The sequence below is a fragment of the Chelonia mydas genome, chromosome 2 (genome assembly GCF_015237465.2).
Source record: "Chelonia mydas isolate rCheMyd1 chromosome 2, rCheMyd1.pri.v2, whole genome shotgun sequence".
In the NCBI taxonomy this organism is placed as follows: domain Eukaryota; kingdom Metazoa; phylum Chordata; order Testudines; family Cheloniidae; genus Chelonia; species Chelonia mydas.
This window is the reverse complement of record NC_057850.1, coordinates 204,433,487-204,448,184: the sequence shown is the minus strand read 5'-3', so window position 1 is coordinate 204,448,184 and position 14,698 is coordinate 204,433,487. Positions and strand designations below refer to the sequence as shown.

At 45.0% G+C, this 14,698-nt stretch overlaps 1 protein-coding gene across 10 annotated transcripts in view; it reads left to right on the top strand.

Annotated features, from left to right (window-relative positions):
- ABCB5 (ATP binding cassette subfamily B member 5) overlaps window positions 1-14,698 on the top strand; it is a 77,928-nt gene that overhangs the window by 53,958 nt on the left and 9,272 nt on the right. For all 10 annotated transcript variants that reach the window (XM_007069522.4, XM_043541090.1, XM_043541093.1 and 7 more), the window contains 4 exons: window positions 6,193-6,276; window positions 7,381-7,584; window positions 8,262-8,362; window positions 9,503-9,643. In XM_007069522.4, coding sequence (XP_007069584.2) covers window positions 6,193-6,276; window positions 7,381-7,584; window positions 8,262-8,362; window positions 9,503-9,643 — 530 coding nt within the window. The remainder of the gene's footprint in view (window positions 1-6,192; window positions 6,277-7,380; window positions 7,585-8,261; window positions 8,363-9,502; window positions 9,644-14,698) is intronic.

Genomic DNA, 14,698 nt, shown 5'->3' with positions numbered 1-14,698 from the left:
TCTGGAGCGTTTCAAGCTTCTAGAGGCTCAGCAGGCTGTAGCACTTTTTCTTCCCTCAGCCCCAGTGGCACGTTTCCTGGGCACTCACTGTGTCTCTTACCCTTCCTCAGAAAGGGGGTTCTCAGCCCACGTTCCATAGACCCCCAGGACCAGTGCTGGCCCACAAGACCCCACACTTACTTAAATACATCCCTCTCCCTGAACTCCACTCCTACTTACAGGTTCACGATCTCAGGGGCACGCAGTAGTTCTGAAACAGTTAAAATACACATACACACACCCTTAGAATGGCTAACACTTCTCTTCTCTTTTGTACTTAATTGTGTAAAGCACAGGAGAGTGCAGATCAAACTAAACACGAAACACATGTCCTTACCTTCGTTTCCTTATCACTCCAGGGTCTTCTCTGGGCTGGGATTTGAGTCCCTTGGATTGCTGGAGGTCCTCAAAGCCATCTGGGCTCAGGAAAGTGGGCAGGGTCCCTCTGCCCCAGAAGGCTGCTACATGCTGGGTGATCTCTCTGAGCCCAGCTTCTGTGACCTGCTATAGCTTGCCCCACACTTCCTCTTCCTGTCTCTCTCCCTCTGTTCCTGTTGATCTGCTATTTGCCTCCCCTCCCCGGCTTTTCCTGTTCTGTCTTTTGGTAACATTGCGCTGCTCCTACCCTTCCCTAGAGAGCAATCAGCTAAACTGATTTTTTTCTAAGGATGCAGGGGCTTTTTGCATAGTCTCTGTGAGGCTTAAGTACCATCATTAACCTAAGTATTTCCTTTTGGATCTGTCTGGGGTGTGTCTACAGGACCTGGAGCCACATATAGGCACTCATAATACAGCTTCACGGTACCACAGAGGCAACATAATAGGTGTAGATTCAGACATATGATTGACATATTTATTTCTGCTGTGCAAAAAAATGTTCCTGTGTGGACACAACCCAGCTTTGTGTGTTGTAACCAGGGCACGACAAGAATGTGACAGACTGGTTACAAAAATGTGTTTGTAGTTGTATTATGGACAGGGCCTAAGACTAAGGGTATGTCTACACTGGCAGAGTTACAGCACTGGGAGTTACTGCACTGCTCAGAAAGCACTGAAGGGAAACCTCTTTTGTGTGTTCACACTGTCAGCTGCCTGCACAATAGCATGTTCACACTTGCGGCACTTGCAGCGGTATTTGGAGCGGTGCACTCTGGGCAGCTATCCCACAGAGCACCTCTTCCTCTTCCGCCAGTAAGAGTTCTGAGAAGGCAGAGAGGGTCGCAGGGCATCCTGGGTCCTGTACCAATGCCCCGTGATGCATTGCTTCATATCCCAGCAATCCCTGTGCTTCCGTCCGCATTTGGCGCCATCTTTCAACAGTTCGTGTACTGCGCTCCCTGACTCTTCAGGCTGCAGGAATGGATCCCGAACTGCTGACCCACTATGCTGCTCGCTGTGACCAACACATCATGAGTGGCAATGGAGTTATTCCTTACAAAGGCAAGAGGAGTTCCACATTGACCTCTCCACGTGTAGTAGCTACAACATGAGATTGCTTGTGGCATTCTCGGAGGTGCTGACCAGAGTGGAACGCTGCTTTTGGGCTCGGGAAACAAGCACTGAGTGGTGGGATCACATCATGATGCATGTCTGGGATGTCGAGCAGTGGCTGCATAATTTTTGGATGAGGAAAACCACATTCATGGGACTGTGTGATGAGCTCGCCCCAGCTCTGCAGCACAAGGATACGAGAATGAAAGCTGCCCTGCCGGTGGAGAAGCATGTGGCGATTGCACTGTGGAAGCTGGCTACTCCAGACTGCTACCAATTGGTAGCTAACCAGTTGGGAGTGGGAAAGTCTACCACTGGACTCGTGCTGACAGAAGTCTGCAGGGCCATTAATTGCATCCTGCTCCGAAAGACAATGACTCTGGGCAACGTGCATGACATCGTAGATGGCTTTGCACAAATGGGCTTCCCTAACTCCGGAGGGGCAATAGGTGGCACGCATATTCCAATTCTGGCACCAGGCCACCTAGCCACCAAGTACATTAATTACAAGGGGTATTTCTGAATGGTTCTCCAGGTGCTTGTGGATCACCGTGGGTGTTTCACAGACATTAACGCAGGCTGGTCCGGAAAGGTGCATGACGCACGCATCTTTTGGAACACTGGCCTCTTCAGGAAGCTGCAAGTAGGGACCTTCTTCCCGGACCAGTAGATCACCATAGGGGAAGCTGAAATGCCCATTGTGATCCTGGGAGACCCCGCCCACCCCTTAATACCGTGGCTTATGAAGCCATACACGGGGCAACTTGACAGCAGCAAGGAGCGGTTCAACAATAGGCTGAGCAAGTGCAGAATGACTGTTGAGTGTGCTTTTGACTGTTTAAAGGCCCGCTGGCACTGCCTCTATGGGAAGCTGGACCTGGCTGATGACAGTATTCCTGTGCTTATAGCCATGTGCTGTAAGCTCCATAATATTTGTGAAGGGAAGGGTGAAAGTTTCACTCAGGGCTCGACCACAGAAGCTCAGTGCCTGAGGGCTGAGTTTGAACAGCCAGAGACCAAGGCTATTAGAGGGGAGCAGCGCGGGGCCATGAGCATCAGGGATGCCTTGAGGCAGCAATTTGAAGCTGAAAGCCACTATTTGTTGCTATGCTTGGGAGTGCAGTGCTTGTAAAGCTAGGTGATTGGTGCAGATGATGCAATATGTGGGTTTAACATAATTGTATGTTGCTTTGCAGGGCTCTTTTTGCTTTCAGTTAATAGAATAAAGATTGCTTTCAAGCCAACACAATTATTTTATTAAAAACAACAACCGGAGGAGAGAGTCAAACAAAAAAAAAAATCAGCAGTGAGGGGGATGGGAGAAGGGAAGGTCCCAGGAGGACCTTCTCCTTTGGAGTACAGTGCAGTGGTTGCTGTACTTCAGCAGGGCCAAACTGCAAAGGGACGGGTATTGAGTGCAGTGGGTATTGGGAGTCCGCAGTACTGGACTGTGAGGGGGGCGGAGTGGAATGCCGCAGGTATAGACTGGAGCCAGGAAGTTGGGAAGAGGATGTTGGCAGTGTCTGGGGGGAGCATGGGAAAGAGTTTTGCAACCGTGGCTGCAGGGGAGGGCGAGTGCGGAGCTGCTCGATTTGCAGAGCTACTATCGCCTGGAGCGTGTCTGCTTGGCGCTCCATAACCTTTCAGAGCTGCTCCGTGGCTTCATTCTGGCATGCTGCATTCTCCTTTCAGTCTCTCTTCTTGTTGTCCTGCCACTCCTTCAATTCTTGTTTCTCGGCGGTGGAGTGCATCATAACAGAAAGGCCTCCTTAGTCCTTGGCCGCTTTCTAATTCTGTGCCACCGTTCAGCCACTGATAACAAAGAGGGAGGCTGTGCTCCCAAGGTCATCTCTTTTAAATTTAAACGTAACATTTTACAGAAGCAGTATTGTTTGCAACACTCAGAACACTGATTCAGTGATTTAAAACACAGCCAGTACTCACATGCCTGTCACTAACTGGCTGACCCCAGGCAAGCACACATGAGCCACAAGACCCCCAAAATGGTGAGTAGCCACAGGGCAGGGTAAATCACTGTTCCCAGACCCTGCTGTACACTGGGCATGTGGCTCTTGGGAAGAGACAGCACTGGGGGGGGGGGGCTGATAATCATTCCTGTCCCCACACTTTCCACAGGATGTGATAATTATGGAAGATATCTCGCTGGTGAGGGTGAGCAGAGAAACAAGGGAGGGTCTTCTCCAAGACTGCGGCTTCTGCCGTGGTCCCTGCGTGGCTCACCTGTGTGCAGCAATGCCCCCCTTCCACCCCCATGATGGCACAATGGCACAGGAAAGTTACTGTTAATGGGGCAAGAAACAAAGCAGCTCTGCCAAAGAACCTGTGGCAGCAGATTGCCCAGTATCTCCAAGAGAGTTTCCTGGAGAGCTCTGAGGGAGATTCCTGTGAAGTGAAGGAATCAATCAACAGCCTATTCTGCCATTCAGACTAGGCATGCGGTGGGAGACAAGCCTGCTTTCTGCAATCCTCCTGCCCCCAACAGCTCACTTCAGCAAGTCCCCAGATCAAGTCCACTTACCAGGGGCCTCCTCTCCTGTTTGCGCTTCACCAAGCTTCGACAGCTGTGACTGGCTAGCCTCCTCTGGGATAGAAAAGAGCTCCTGGCTGCATGCATCTCTGACCTCCAAGTCATCCTCTGCCTCTGGGTCCCCCTTCCACTCCACATCCTCGTCCAAGATTTCCTCCTCCTGGCTCGGTCCACTCTCGACTGGCACACAAGCCGCCAAAGTATCCACAGTGGTCTTCGCAGTGGAGGTTGGGTCACCACCAAGTATCGTATCCAGCTCTTTGTAGAACCGGCAGATCATGGGCACATGGTTTGCCTCCCCAGCCTTGTGGTAGGCATTTCGAAGCTCCTTCAGTTTTACCCTACATTGCAATGTGTCCCGGTCATGGCTCCTTTCTGTCATGCATCGTGAAATCTGTCCATAGATATCATAATTCCTACAGCTGGAGCGCAGCTGGGACTGCACAGCCTCCTGTACCCAAATGCTGATGAGGTCCAGCAACTCGGCATTGCTCCAAGCGAGGGATCACCTTGTGCGTGGAGCAGGCATGGCCACCTGAAAAGATGCCCTGAGACCACTGCACGTGTTACTGAGCAAACAGGAAGGGGACTTGCAAAATTCCAAAGTAATCTACAGGATGGGGATGACGGTTGGTCGCCTGAGGGCAGGGCAGTAGAGTTCAAACCAATGACCAGAGAGGCGAGAACAGGTATTGTGGGACACCTTCCGGAGGCCAATCGCAGCGCTGTAATCAACCACAGTGTCTACACTGGCACTGCAGTGCTGTAGCCCAGGCGCAGAAAGCTCTACGCCTCTTGCGGTGGTTTTTTTACAGTGCTGTAACTGCGCAGTTTCTGTGCACGAAGTGGCTTGGCAGTGTGTACACCTCGGGAGTTACAGTGCAGAAAGCTGCTTTACTCCACAAAACTTGCCAGTGTAGACAGGGCCTAAACCTTCCATGCAAAGGCCTGATTCTCAGCCCACTGAAGTCAGTGGGAAAACACAATGGTCTTCAGGATGAGGCCCGTATTTTCTAATGGCCGGCAAGTGGAAATTCTTGGCTTATGAGTGCTGAACCATGTTTTCTGCAATGCTTTTAATTTTTGGTTTTAAAAACACTTAATCTAATCTCATATTAAAACCATTTTAGCCTGACCTGAAGCCTTTTAAATCCATTTTAGCAAACTGTGTCCCTGTACAAGTGTGGAAGGGGCCATGGTGACAGAATGAAAGTACCCCAGCTAAATCTACCATCTGCATCAAAGTAGTGTTCATAAGCAATAGTGAAGTTTAGTTTAAAGAAATATTTGAATAACTAATGCTCTTTTATGCCTTCTTCACATCACTCTCTATATATACAAATCAAGTCCAGCAATTAACTTATCTCAATCCCAGCCTTGAAATCGGAGACTATATTGATGCTGACAGGTCAGCTGGTTTCCTTTTGTAGCCCATAACTGATCTTCAGTTGATCAGTAACTAAAAGTCAATCTGATATATAGGGCCACCCAAGGCTCCTAAACTAGCATGACATCCATTCTGTAAAGGCTAATTGCTGGCCTCCTTTACTTTCAGACTGCAGGATGCTGGGCATAAGAAGATTTATAGGGAAGGCCCCAGAGTGTGCAAGAAGAGAGGAGGCTTAGAGCATAGGACTTCAAGAAAATACAAAATCTAGGCTATCTTCAGAGTTCTGCTATTGCCTTGCTAAGAACACACAGGACCAACATTTTAAAGGGTCTTTACAACTATGTCTGATATTTGCAAGAATATAAATTTTAAATGCACAAAAAATCATAGACCATATCCTCAACAGGTGTAAATCGGCATTGCTTGGCTTGAAGTAAAGGGAGCTACACCAGTCTACAGTGGGTTCTTATCTGGCTGCAAATGGATATTTGTATTCATAAATCAAGTAATTGCATGCACAGATTGGTTAACGTGATTTGCATGAGTAACTATCCACATTAAATAGAGAGGTCGCTTTTGAATAAATACATGTTTGGTGTTTTTTTGTTTTTCATGTGCAAACAGACATACTCAGATATTGAAGATTTTGTTCATAATAAAGCAAGAAGGGGAGAAATGACCTTGCTCTCACTGAGTAACCACATTTTTCTGTTTTGTTCCATAGGAAATCTCTTGGTTTGATGATAAGAAAAACAACACCGGAGCTCTGACAACAAGATTAGCCACAGAGGCAGCACAAATTCAAACAGTACGTACCGTACGGGAGAGTATGTGAGAGGGAGAGAGAGTTTTGTGTTTGTGTAATGCTAATATTAAATATGGACCATTCTGCCAGGTTACTTACAACATGACACTATCTGTAAAGCTAGGGACAAGCACAGCTATTCAGCTGTTAGGAGGTTGGTGGCCATGAGCACTGGATCATACTAGTGGAAGGAGGAAGGCAGATTTAGGGAGAGATGGACAAGACTGGGAAGAGAGCAAGCAAGAAGGCGCAGGGTTACTGATAAAAGGTGGAGAAGAGGGGACAGCTATTTGAATGGAGAGAATTAGATTTAGAATGAAGGGACAAAGGGAACGCTAGGGAGTCGTGAGCTAGAGAGGAGGAGTGAGTGAAGCAAGCATTATGCAGTACATAGGGGTCTGAACTACAAGTTTGGATTTGGATATGAACTTTCCTAAAGTTCATGAGTGTTTGGATATAGGGTTGTGGTTCAGCCCATTGTAATGATACAGGGCAAACTTGGAGTTCCACAGAGTTCAGATCTGGAGTTTCAGATTAGCCTGTCTCTAGAAGGAACAAGGGATGGGTGAAAGGGAGAGTGACTGAATGAAAAGCACTTCAGCTGAAAGCACTATATAAATGTTAGTAGAGATTCTGGGTTTCAGTTTTAAATTTCAAGCAGTCAATAAAAGGCCAAGCCTGCTCTTTTTCAAGAACTCGTTTTAAAAAATAAACACGAGGGGAAAAAATTCAGGCGATGTCAAGATTCCTGTAAGCAGAATTAACATCCTGTGTCCACTGTAAGTTCTGTCTGAATCACTCCCCATGGCTTCTTTGTTGGTCACTAATAGCTGTGAGAAGCGCAGCTTTTTTGGTGGGGCTCTCAGTGTGGGAATGGAGGTTTCAAACAACAGATGAGACTGTTTTTTAAAAACAGTCACCGGTACTGGATGACACAGCCCGTTTCTGCTGGGGGAGATGAGGCCAGAGTGAAAGATCTCTCTCTGAAAGGTGTGGGGGGGGGTGGGTTGTTTTTGTGTTTTTAATCTGCTTGTTATCAGGTAGGGCGAAGGATTGTATTTAAAACCCATTAGCAAATTACAGTTTTCACATATTTCCCGATTACAGGCAACAGGTACAAGGCTTGGTGTAATAGCACAAAACATCTCCAGCATGGGATTGTCTGTCATCATTTCTTTTATATATGGGTGGGAGATGACTCTGCTGATCCTAGTGATGGCGCCGGTGCTTGCTGTGACTGGGATGCTGGAGACCAGTGCATTGACTGGATTTGCCAACCGAGATAAAAAGGAACTGCAACAAGCAGGAAAGGTAAAATACAGCTTCTTCATAACACAGCTAATCTAGTGGAACAAACGAAGTATAGAAACTCCTATTTCTAATCTGGTCTGTAATGTGACCCCTTCAGGGTTCGTTTTCAATACACCATCTGTTTTTTCATTTTGTACGGTGCCTAGCACAACAGGGTCTCAGTCCATGACGAGGACTCCCAGGTGCTATTGCAATACAAATACATAATAATAATAATTAATAACAGTTACCATTCCAGTTTATATAGTTGGTGGGGGGTGTATGTGTGTATGCTAATACCCCACCAGCACTCTATTTTAATTTTTTCCAAAAAAAAATAAATCAGTAATCACATATACAAATCAGCAAGAATTCACTCTAACTTACCGTTCAAGGACTCAGCTGAAGCACCCCCTCGACCAGACCAGCGAATCCAGTCTAACTTTGCACATTTAGGTGTATATCTGGAGTTAGGAACATTGAAATAAAAACACCTGCATTTATTTCTGTGGTTAAGCCTTTGCACAAACAAACCAGGTGTTTATTTTGCTGCATTCAGTATATTACCACCATAAGTATAAGTAATTACATTCCTCTGTAAAAAAATGTTTTTACCAATCCCAGACTATGTTGAGAAGGACCAGTGGTGATTTTTTTTCCATCTCATTTTGTCTTTTGATTTTCCTGTTTACATAAAGGTAGCAACTGAAGCTGTGGAGAACATTAAAACCGTTGCTTCATTAACTAGAGAGAGCACTTTTGAACAAATGTATGAAGAAAACCTGCAGAAGCCATACAGGTCAGAAATGATTCATGTCATGTTAAACCAGCCAATCCCAGTGGTTATCAGTCATGTTGAGACCATGTGCATTGCCCTTTCCTCCATTGCAATTGTCCCTTTTCGTTCTTTTTCTATTTTATTTATCCATTTAAAATATTACATTAAGTTAATAGTCTGCAGAGAAAAAAACAAAGGCAAACAAACAAAATTAATACATCATATGGCTGTTTTGTTAAGGAGGATATCATCTTGAAGAAAGAATGAAAGAGCTTGCACATCAAGTGTAATTCAGATAGTCCATAAAGCATGTTGTTAGTGATGTATTCTAAACAAATTACAATATTTTGTGTGTCAGCATAATTTCTCTTAAACTCACTGAAAAGATGCTTGAGTGGGAAGACTGGGGTAGTTTAAATATACAGTATAAATCTGCAGTTCTAGGATCCAATCCTGCAAACACTTATAAATATGATTTCAGGCTCAGACTGGTACATGGTTCTACAGGGAATTCTCTCAAGACCCAAGCGGTAGTGGATTAAGCACAGGTCCTGCTGATCTCTTGGTCTGAATCCTGGCTAGCACTGGCAAGGGTCCTGCTTAACTGAACTGCTGTTAGAACTGGTGGGAATGTATTGGTAAATTTCCATTCTGTAGACATGGCACAGAAGTAGTGGTGGGGCTAGATATCCTATCAGTCAACACAGGCCCAGACCACCCTTGGAGGCCCCTCTCCTCTCCTGTCCCAGGAAATCCTGGCCTCCCTAGTTTGATGCTGCATGATTTTATCCATGGAAGCAAAGTTATGTGTAAGTGTGTCCAGGATCAGACCTTTAGCTAAAGCTGTATGCTACATAGTTTTTTTTACAGTTTCATTTACCCGTAACTGGACCCATAATTCTCCCTCATTCTTGCATCCCCACCACTGGAAGCAGTGTGGTGGTTTTCGTGTAGACCAGGCTTGGGCATTTTTGACATCTATGCATGCTTTCCACTCTAGAGAAATTTGGGGTGTCTATTATGTGTGGCCTCTCTAGCATATCTGGGAGTGAAGCTGTACTAGCTACAGCATACATAAGCCCAGTTTCTCTCTGAACAAGTAGAATATCCCTCATATTTTTACACTTGTTTCATGTTTTTTGTAAATACTGTATGTTGCAGAAATGCTCAGAAGAAAGCTCAGATCTATGGTTCCTGTTATGCATTCAGCCAGGCTTTTATGTATTTCACCTATGCAGCAAGCTTTCGGTTTGGAGCATACTTAATTACAGTTGGAAGAATGACCCCGGAGGGTGTTTTCACGTGAGTCTCATAAATCAACAAAATATTCAAAGTGTGCCATTTTACATCTCCCCTTAGATCCCTGAGGAAATCCCCCAACACCCATCCTCCTCATCTCACAACACTGTCACGGAGATAAATTATTATAGACTAAAAGGAGGCAAGTTTATTTTCTGTATTTGTTATTGAAATACAATGACAGCCCCTAGTGGAGCACGTTAGTACCAACGTCTGCTTCAAGGATTAGAGAGTTTTTGTGACAAGTTTTGTTAATTTCAGTAAATTCAGCATGTAAAATTGGTTTCAATTTTTCCACTAATGTTTGTTTGCATAAACAAACTTGGGCACTGGCTTTGCATGCAGAGAGATCTGCACAGAGATCCGTCCACGTGGACCTCTGCAGGATGGAGGCCCTAGAAAATTATCATTTACTGAAGTATTATTTGCTGCCTGTTTCTGATTATTCGGATACATAGAGTTTTGCTTGGGGAAGGAAAAGTGTGCTATTAAATTAAAGTTCTGTCATTGACCCAAAGGATATCCAAATTCTGATATTACGGAATATAAACAAGCCCACTGGGGCAAATTCTGCTACAAGTACAGAGGACCAGGAGAGTTCAGCTGCATAACAACGGGTGAGAAGGGTAGTGTTTGAGGGCTGCGTTCTCACAGCACAGAGCTCACTTCACAGCACCTCTCTGTACACCAGGGTACCTGGGGGCAGAGCAGCCATGGGCTAGGGAATGATTGGAGCTTGCCCCGTGCCATCGACAGAGGGAGCCTTTAAAGGCCACAGAGACCATCAAACTTCAGCATCTAGACTGAAGGGAATTCCTGCATTAATGTGTACCCAATGCACAGGAGCACTGGAACAATTTGTATGTGGGGATGCTGAGAGCCATTGAACCAAATGGTAAACCTGTATATAATGGAAACTGCTTCAAGCCAGGGGGTGCGGCCAGTCGCGTAGCCAGGTGGAGGGAACAGGGAGAATGATCCAAAAAGAAGGTGCTACCCGCTGCGGCGCTTCTACTCACCCGGCGGTGCTCCCTCACTCGCTCCGGGTGTCTTCAGCGGCACTGAAGGTCCTGCCGCCGAGGTGCCACCGAAGACCCGGAGCGCCGCTGAGTGAGTAAAAGCACCGCAGTGGGAAAATTTCCTCAACAGGGGAAAATTTAAAAGGCGCCAAGACATTGACAAGGTGCCACTTGTGTTCAGTGGGAGAGTGGCCGCTGCCCCGCTCCCCCCTAACTACGCTACTACGGCTGCACCCCCAGCACCTTAGTTCCAGCACCTATGCCAATGCACAGTATTCAGGCTGCACATTGGAGCCCTGATACAGCAACCAAACCATGTGCTTAAGGACTTCATTATATTGCACCTGGATGTGAGGTTTTGGATCTTAAGATTAAAGTAGGGGGGATGGTTACAAAGAAATGATTTTACGATTAAAACCACTTGAAAATGGATTCTCAGTTTATGGCAGTATTTATCCCTGCATTAGGCATTCACTGCTGCAGAACAGATCTTCCTTCTGTCTGGTTACCCCGTCACATTTTGTGGTACAAGTCAAGAAAATGTAGGGATAGCTTTTACTGGGAAAGAAGGCTAAGGCACATTCCATTCATTTGATGACACATCTTTGGAGCCTGCCTAGATCTGGTGTCACAGTCTGGCAGCACGTCTTATTTATTCTTTCTGTGCCTAATCATATATGCTAATAATGTTTGGGGAGCTACTGGCAACAGAGGTCAGACACAGCTGCATGGCAGATGATCAAGAATTTAAAACAGCCACCCAGAAGGGGGAGAGGCAGACAGAGAAATTACAGTAATGAAGATGGTTAAGTATTGAGCATGACTGTTCATGACAGAGATGTGGTGGTAGAGGAATATGGCTACTCGAGACAGAGGAGCGAGTTCTGTTGATGGACAGAGTACAGCACACAGGTATCTGGAAAGTGAGGGTTCCTCTCACTAGTGAGCCAAAGATCTATTACTGAACCATTAAAATTCATGAAAATAGGGGCTGGGTGTCTTCTTGCTGACACTGGAGTAAATCAGGAGTACCACTGTTGCAGTTGGTAATGTGTTGAAATCAGAATCTGGCCCAACATCTCTTGTGCTGCTTTTCTTTACTTCTGAAAATGATGCCGTCTGGTTAAGGCACATGCCGGTGCAAGCTAGCCTGGTTATTCGCATAATTTGCAAGAAGAATTGAGAGAGAGGAAAGCTTGCTTCTTTTGTCACCTTCCTCACCCCCACCAACTCAAAATGGTGATGAGGCATAGAGCAAGCACTCATAACCCTAGACCAAAGACGTCCAGATGTTCCCTAGCTGAAGGCCTCATTATAAATTTGCCAAAAGCATAGGGGCTTTCAGACATAAAATGGAGTATCTGTATCTATCATCTTATTCCTCACACACGCACCCCCGTGTGAACTTTTAAAATCTAAATTTAAAATTCCTTGACAGACAAAAGGCCTGACATGTATGCTGGGAAACTACAGTGTCTCCAATACTTATAAGTATAAACCACCATATCAACCACAGCATCTGTGTGGCAATTGCTGACATTTTCTTTAGTAATGGAATTATCTGAATTGGTATCACTCACTTCAAAGCAGAATTCTAGACATTTTATGATATCTCATTTGAATCTGCTTGGGTTTTGCCCCAGCAATTTATTATATATCCAAATATATCTCCCCCTTGAATCTAGTTTAAAAACTTTCCTTTACAAATATTATGATTTTATTTTGATTAAATGAAGCCAGTTCACATTTTTAGGCTGCAAAAGTGTTACATCAACAAATCTTAATAAACACTCCAATAACACATTAGCAAGTGGAGTGCTCAGATAATTAAAAGTAGTCATATCTTTCCAGTAACTGCAGGAGTTATTAGTGACACTGACCCAGTATTTCCAGAAGATAGCTGTCTACCATGATAGTATTGAGAGTTACATTTCAAATCAGTCCCATTACCAGGAGGCTCAGCAAGTGGTAGAGAAATCTGTGAAAAGCTTGTGCACAAATTTGTCAGAGAAAAGAGAAGCTGTTTGCTGTGTTGTGCTGACAGAGAAACACCAGATTATGATGAAAAGGAGACTTGTGATAAGGAAGAAGCATCATGAAGTTTTAAAATCCCATTAACGGTAGAGATGTCTTTTATCCCTGTGAGACCTTTACACAGTTGAGAAATCCTGAAGGGTCCAAGAGGGGGAATAGTCCATAAAGGCTTTCAATAGCCTTTTGACAATGCACCTCACAAGAGGCCGTTAAAGAAATGAAGTAGCCTGGAGCTGAGAGGTAAAGTTCTGTCATGGATTAGAAACTGGTTAAGAGTAGGGTGACCAGATGTCCCGTTTTTAAAGGGACAGTCCCATTTTTGGGGACTTTTTCTTATATAGGCGCCTATTACCCCCCACCCCCTGTCCCGTTTTTTCACAGTTGCTATCTGGGCACCCTAGTTTAAGAGACAGAATACTAAGAGTAAGAATAAATGATCAATTTTTAACCTGCAAAGAATTTTATTAGTGGGATGCCCTGAGGTATAATACTAGGACTGGTGTTAATAAGTAATATGGCGAAGGAGTGAGCAGATGACACACACTGGAAAAGAATGTGAGGAACTCCAGAGGGATTTAACTCAGAGAGCAGGTTCACATAATCCTTTATGAGTTAGTTTTTCACCTTCCTCTAAAGCCTTTGCTTCTGGCCACTGTTGGAGACAGGACAGTGGAGTAGATGGGCATGGACATGTCAGCTGGCATGTCATGGAGATCATATTTCAAAAATATGTGGTATTAATTGAAGTTAAAGCAAAATACAGCTCCTTTTATTAACCGCCTGCTCCAAGCACTAGCCATGTGTTGTCCTATTGGGTTTCAGTAGGCATAATAGTATATAGAAAACTGAGGGCTCTCTGGATGGTACATCCTCCCACAGTTGCAGGAGAGAGGCAGGTTGGTTTTATGCTGAAAATGATCGTCGTTCTGACACAGCACTGTGCTTTAGAAAAGTGGCTATTTTCTTGGCAATGCCTGCTGTGTTTTGCAGTAGACAATGAGAAACCAGAGTCTTAACAGCAGGAACAAGCCGACAATAAAGCATGCTAATGGGTGATATTCCGTCAGCAAGGGCTTTCACAATATTGGATCCGATTAACTCCCAGGAAACTGGGAGGTGTAGGTTTTCTGGCAGCTAAAATTTGCCCAGTGAAGTGTGCCAACACGACAAAGCACCTATTCCTCCTGGTCAAGAAGGGTTGACAGCTAGCATATCCCCAAAATAGGGCAGTGTTTGCTGGGGAGGTGGTGAAATCAAAGCAATATGCTGATTCGGAACATCGCTTTGATTGACTTGTTATGACAGGGCACCTACAAAGCCAGGCTGCACTTTTAAAACTGTCCTTACCTGACTCCCATGGGAGCACAGCGGGCATGATGCACTCCTGATTTCATCATTCTGTGTAGACACATTCACTGCCAGCTTCCAACAGGATGGTTGATGAAGAAGCAAATCTAGCAATTCCTCTGGGAGAGGAGCTTATAGTTTTTGTTATTTTTGTAGAAAAATGATTTCACTGATTTTTACTTTGATTTTACAAAACATTCAGGGAAGACTAATTTTTTGTAACATTGCTTTCTACTTGAAGTCACTGGAATATTTCCACTGCAATATGTGTTTTGTCAAAAGGCATTTATCACTACAAAACTTTCATCTGGAAGGCTTTGGGGGCTCAAAGAGAAGGGTGGAGAGAGAATAGTAGGTTGTTTGGGCCATTCACCTGAGCTGTGAGAAATCAAGCTGTAACTCTCCACTCTGTCTGAGTTTGAAGTGATCTGGGATGAAGAGCTCTGCTCTGAATCAGGCAGAGTAGGAACTTAAATGTGGGTCTCACACAGCAGTGATCTAGACACCCAGCTATAGAGTGACATACTCCTCCTTTCAGGAAAAGGGTTGGGTTTTTTTAATTCTAATGCAGAATAAAAGAATTGGAAACTGCAAAAGTTGCTGTGAAAGGGAATTGTCGTCCTCCAGTCAGCCGTAGAAGCTAGTCCCTCAGGGACTG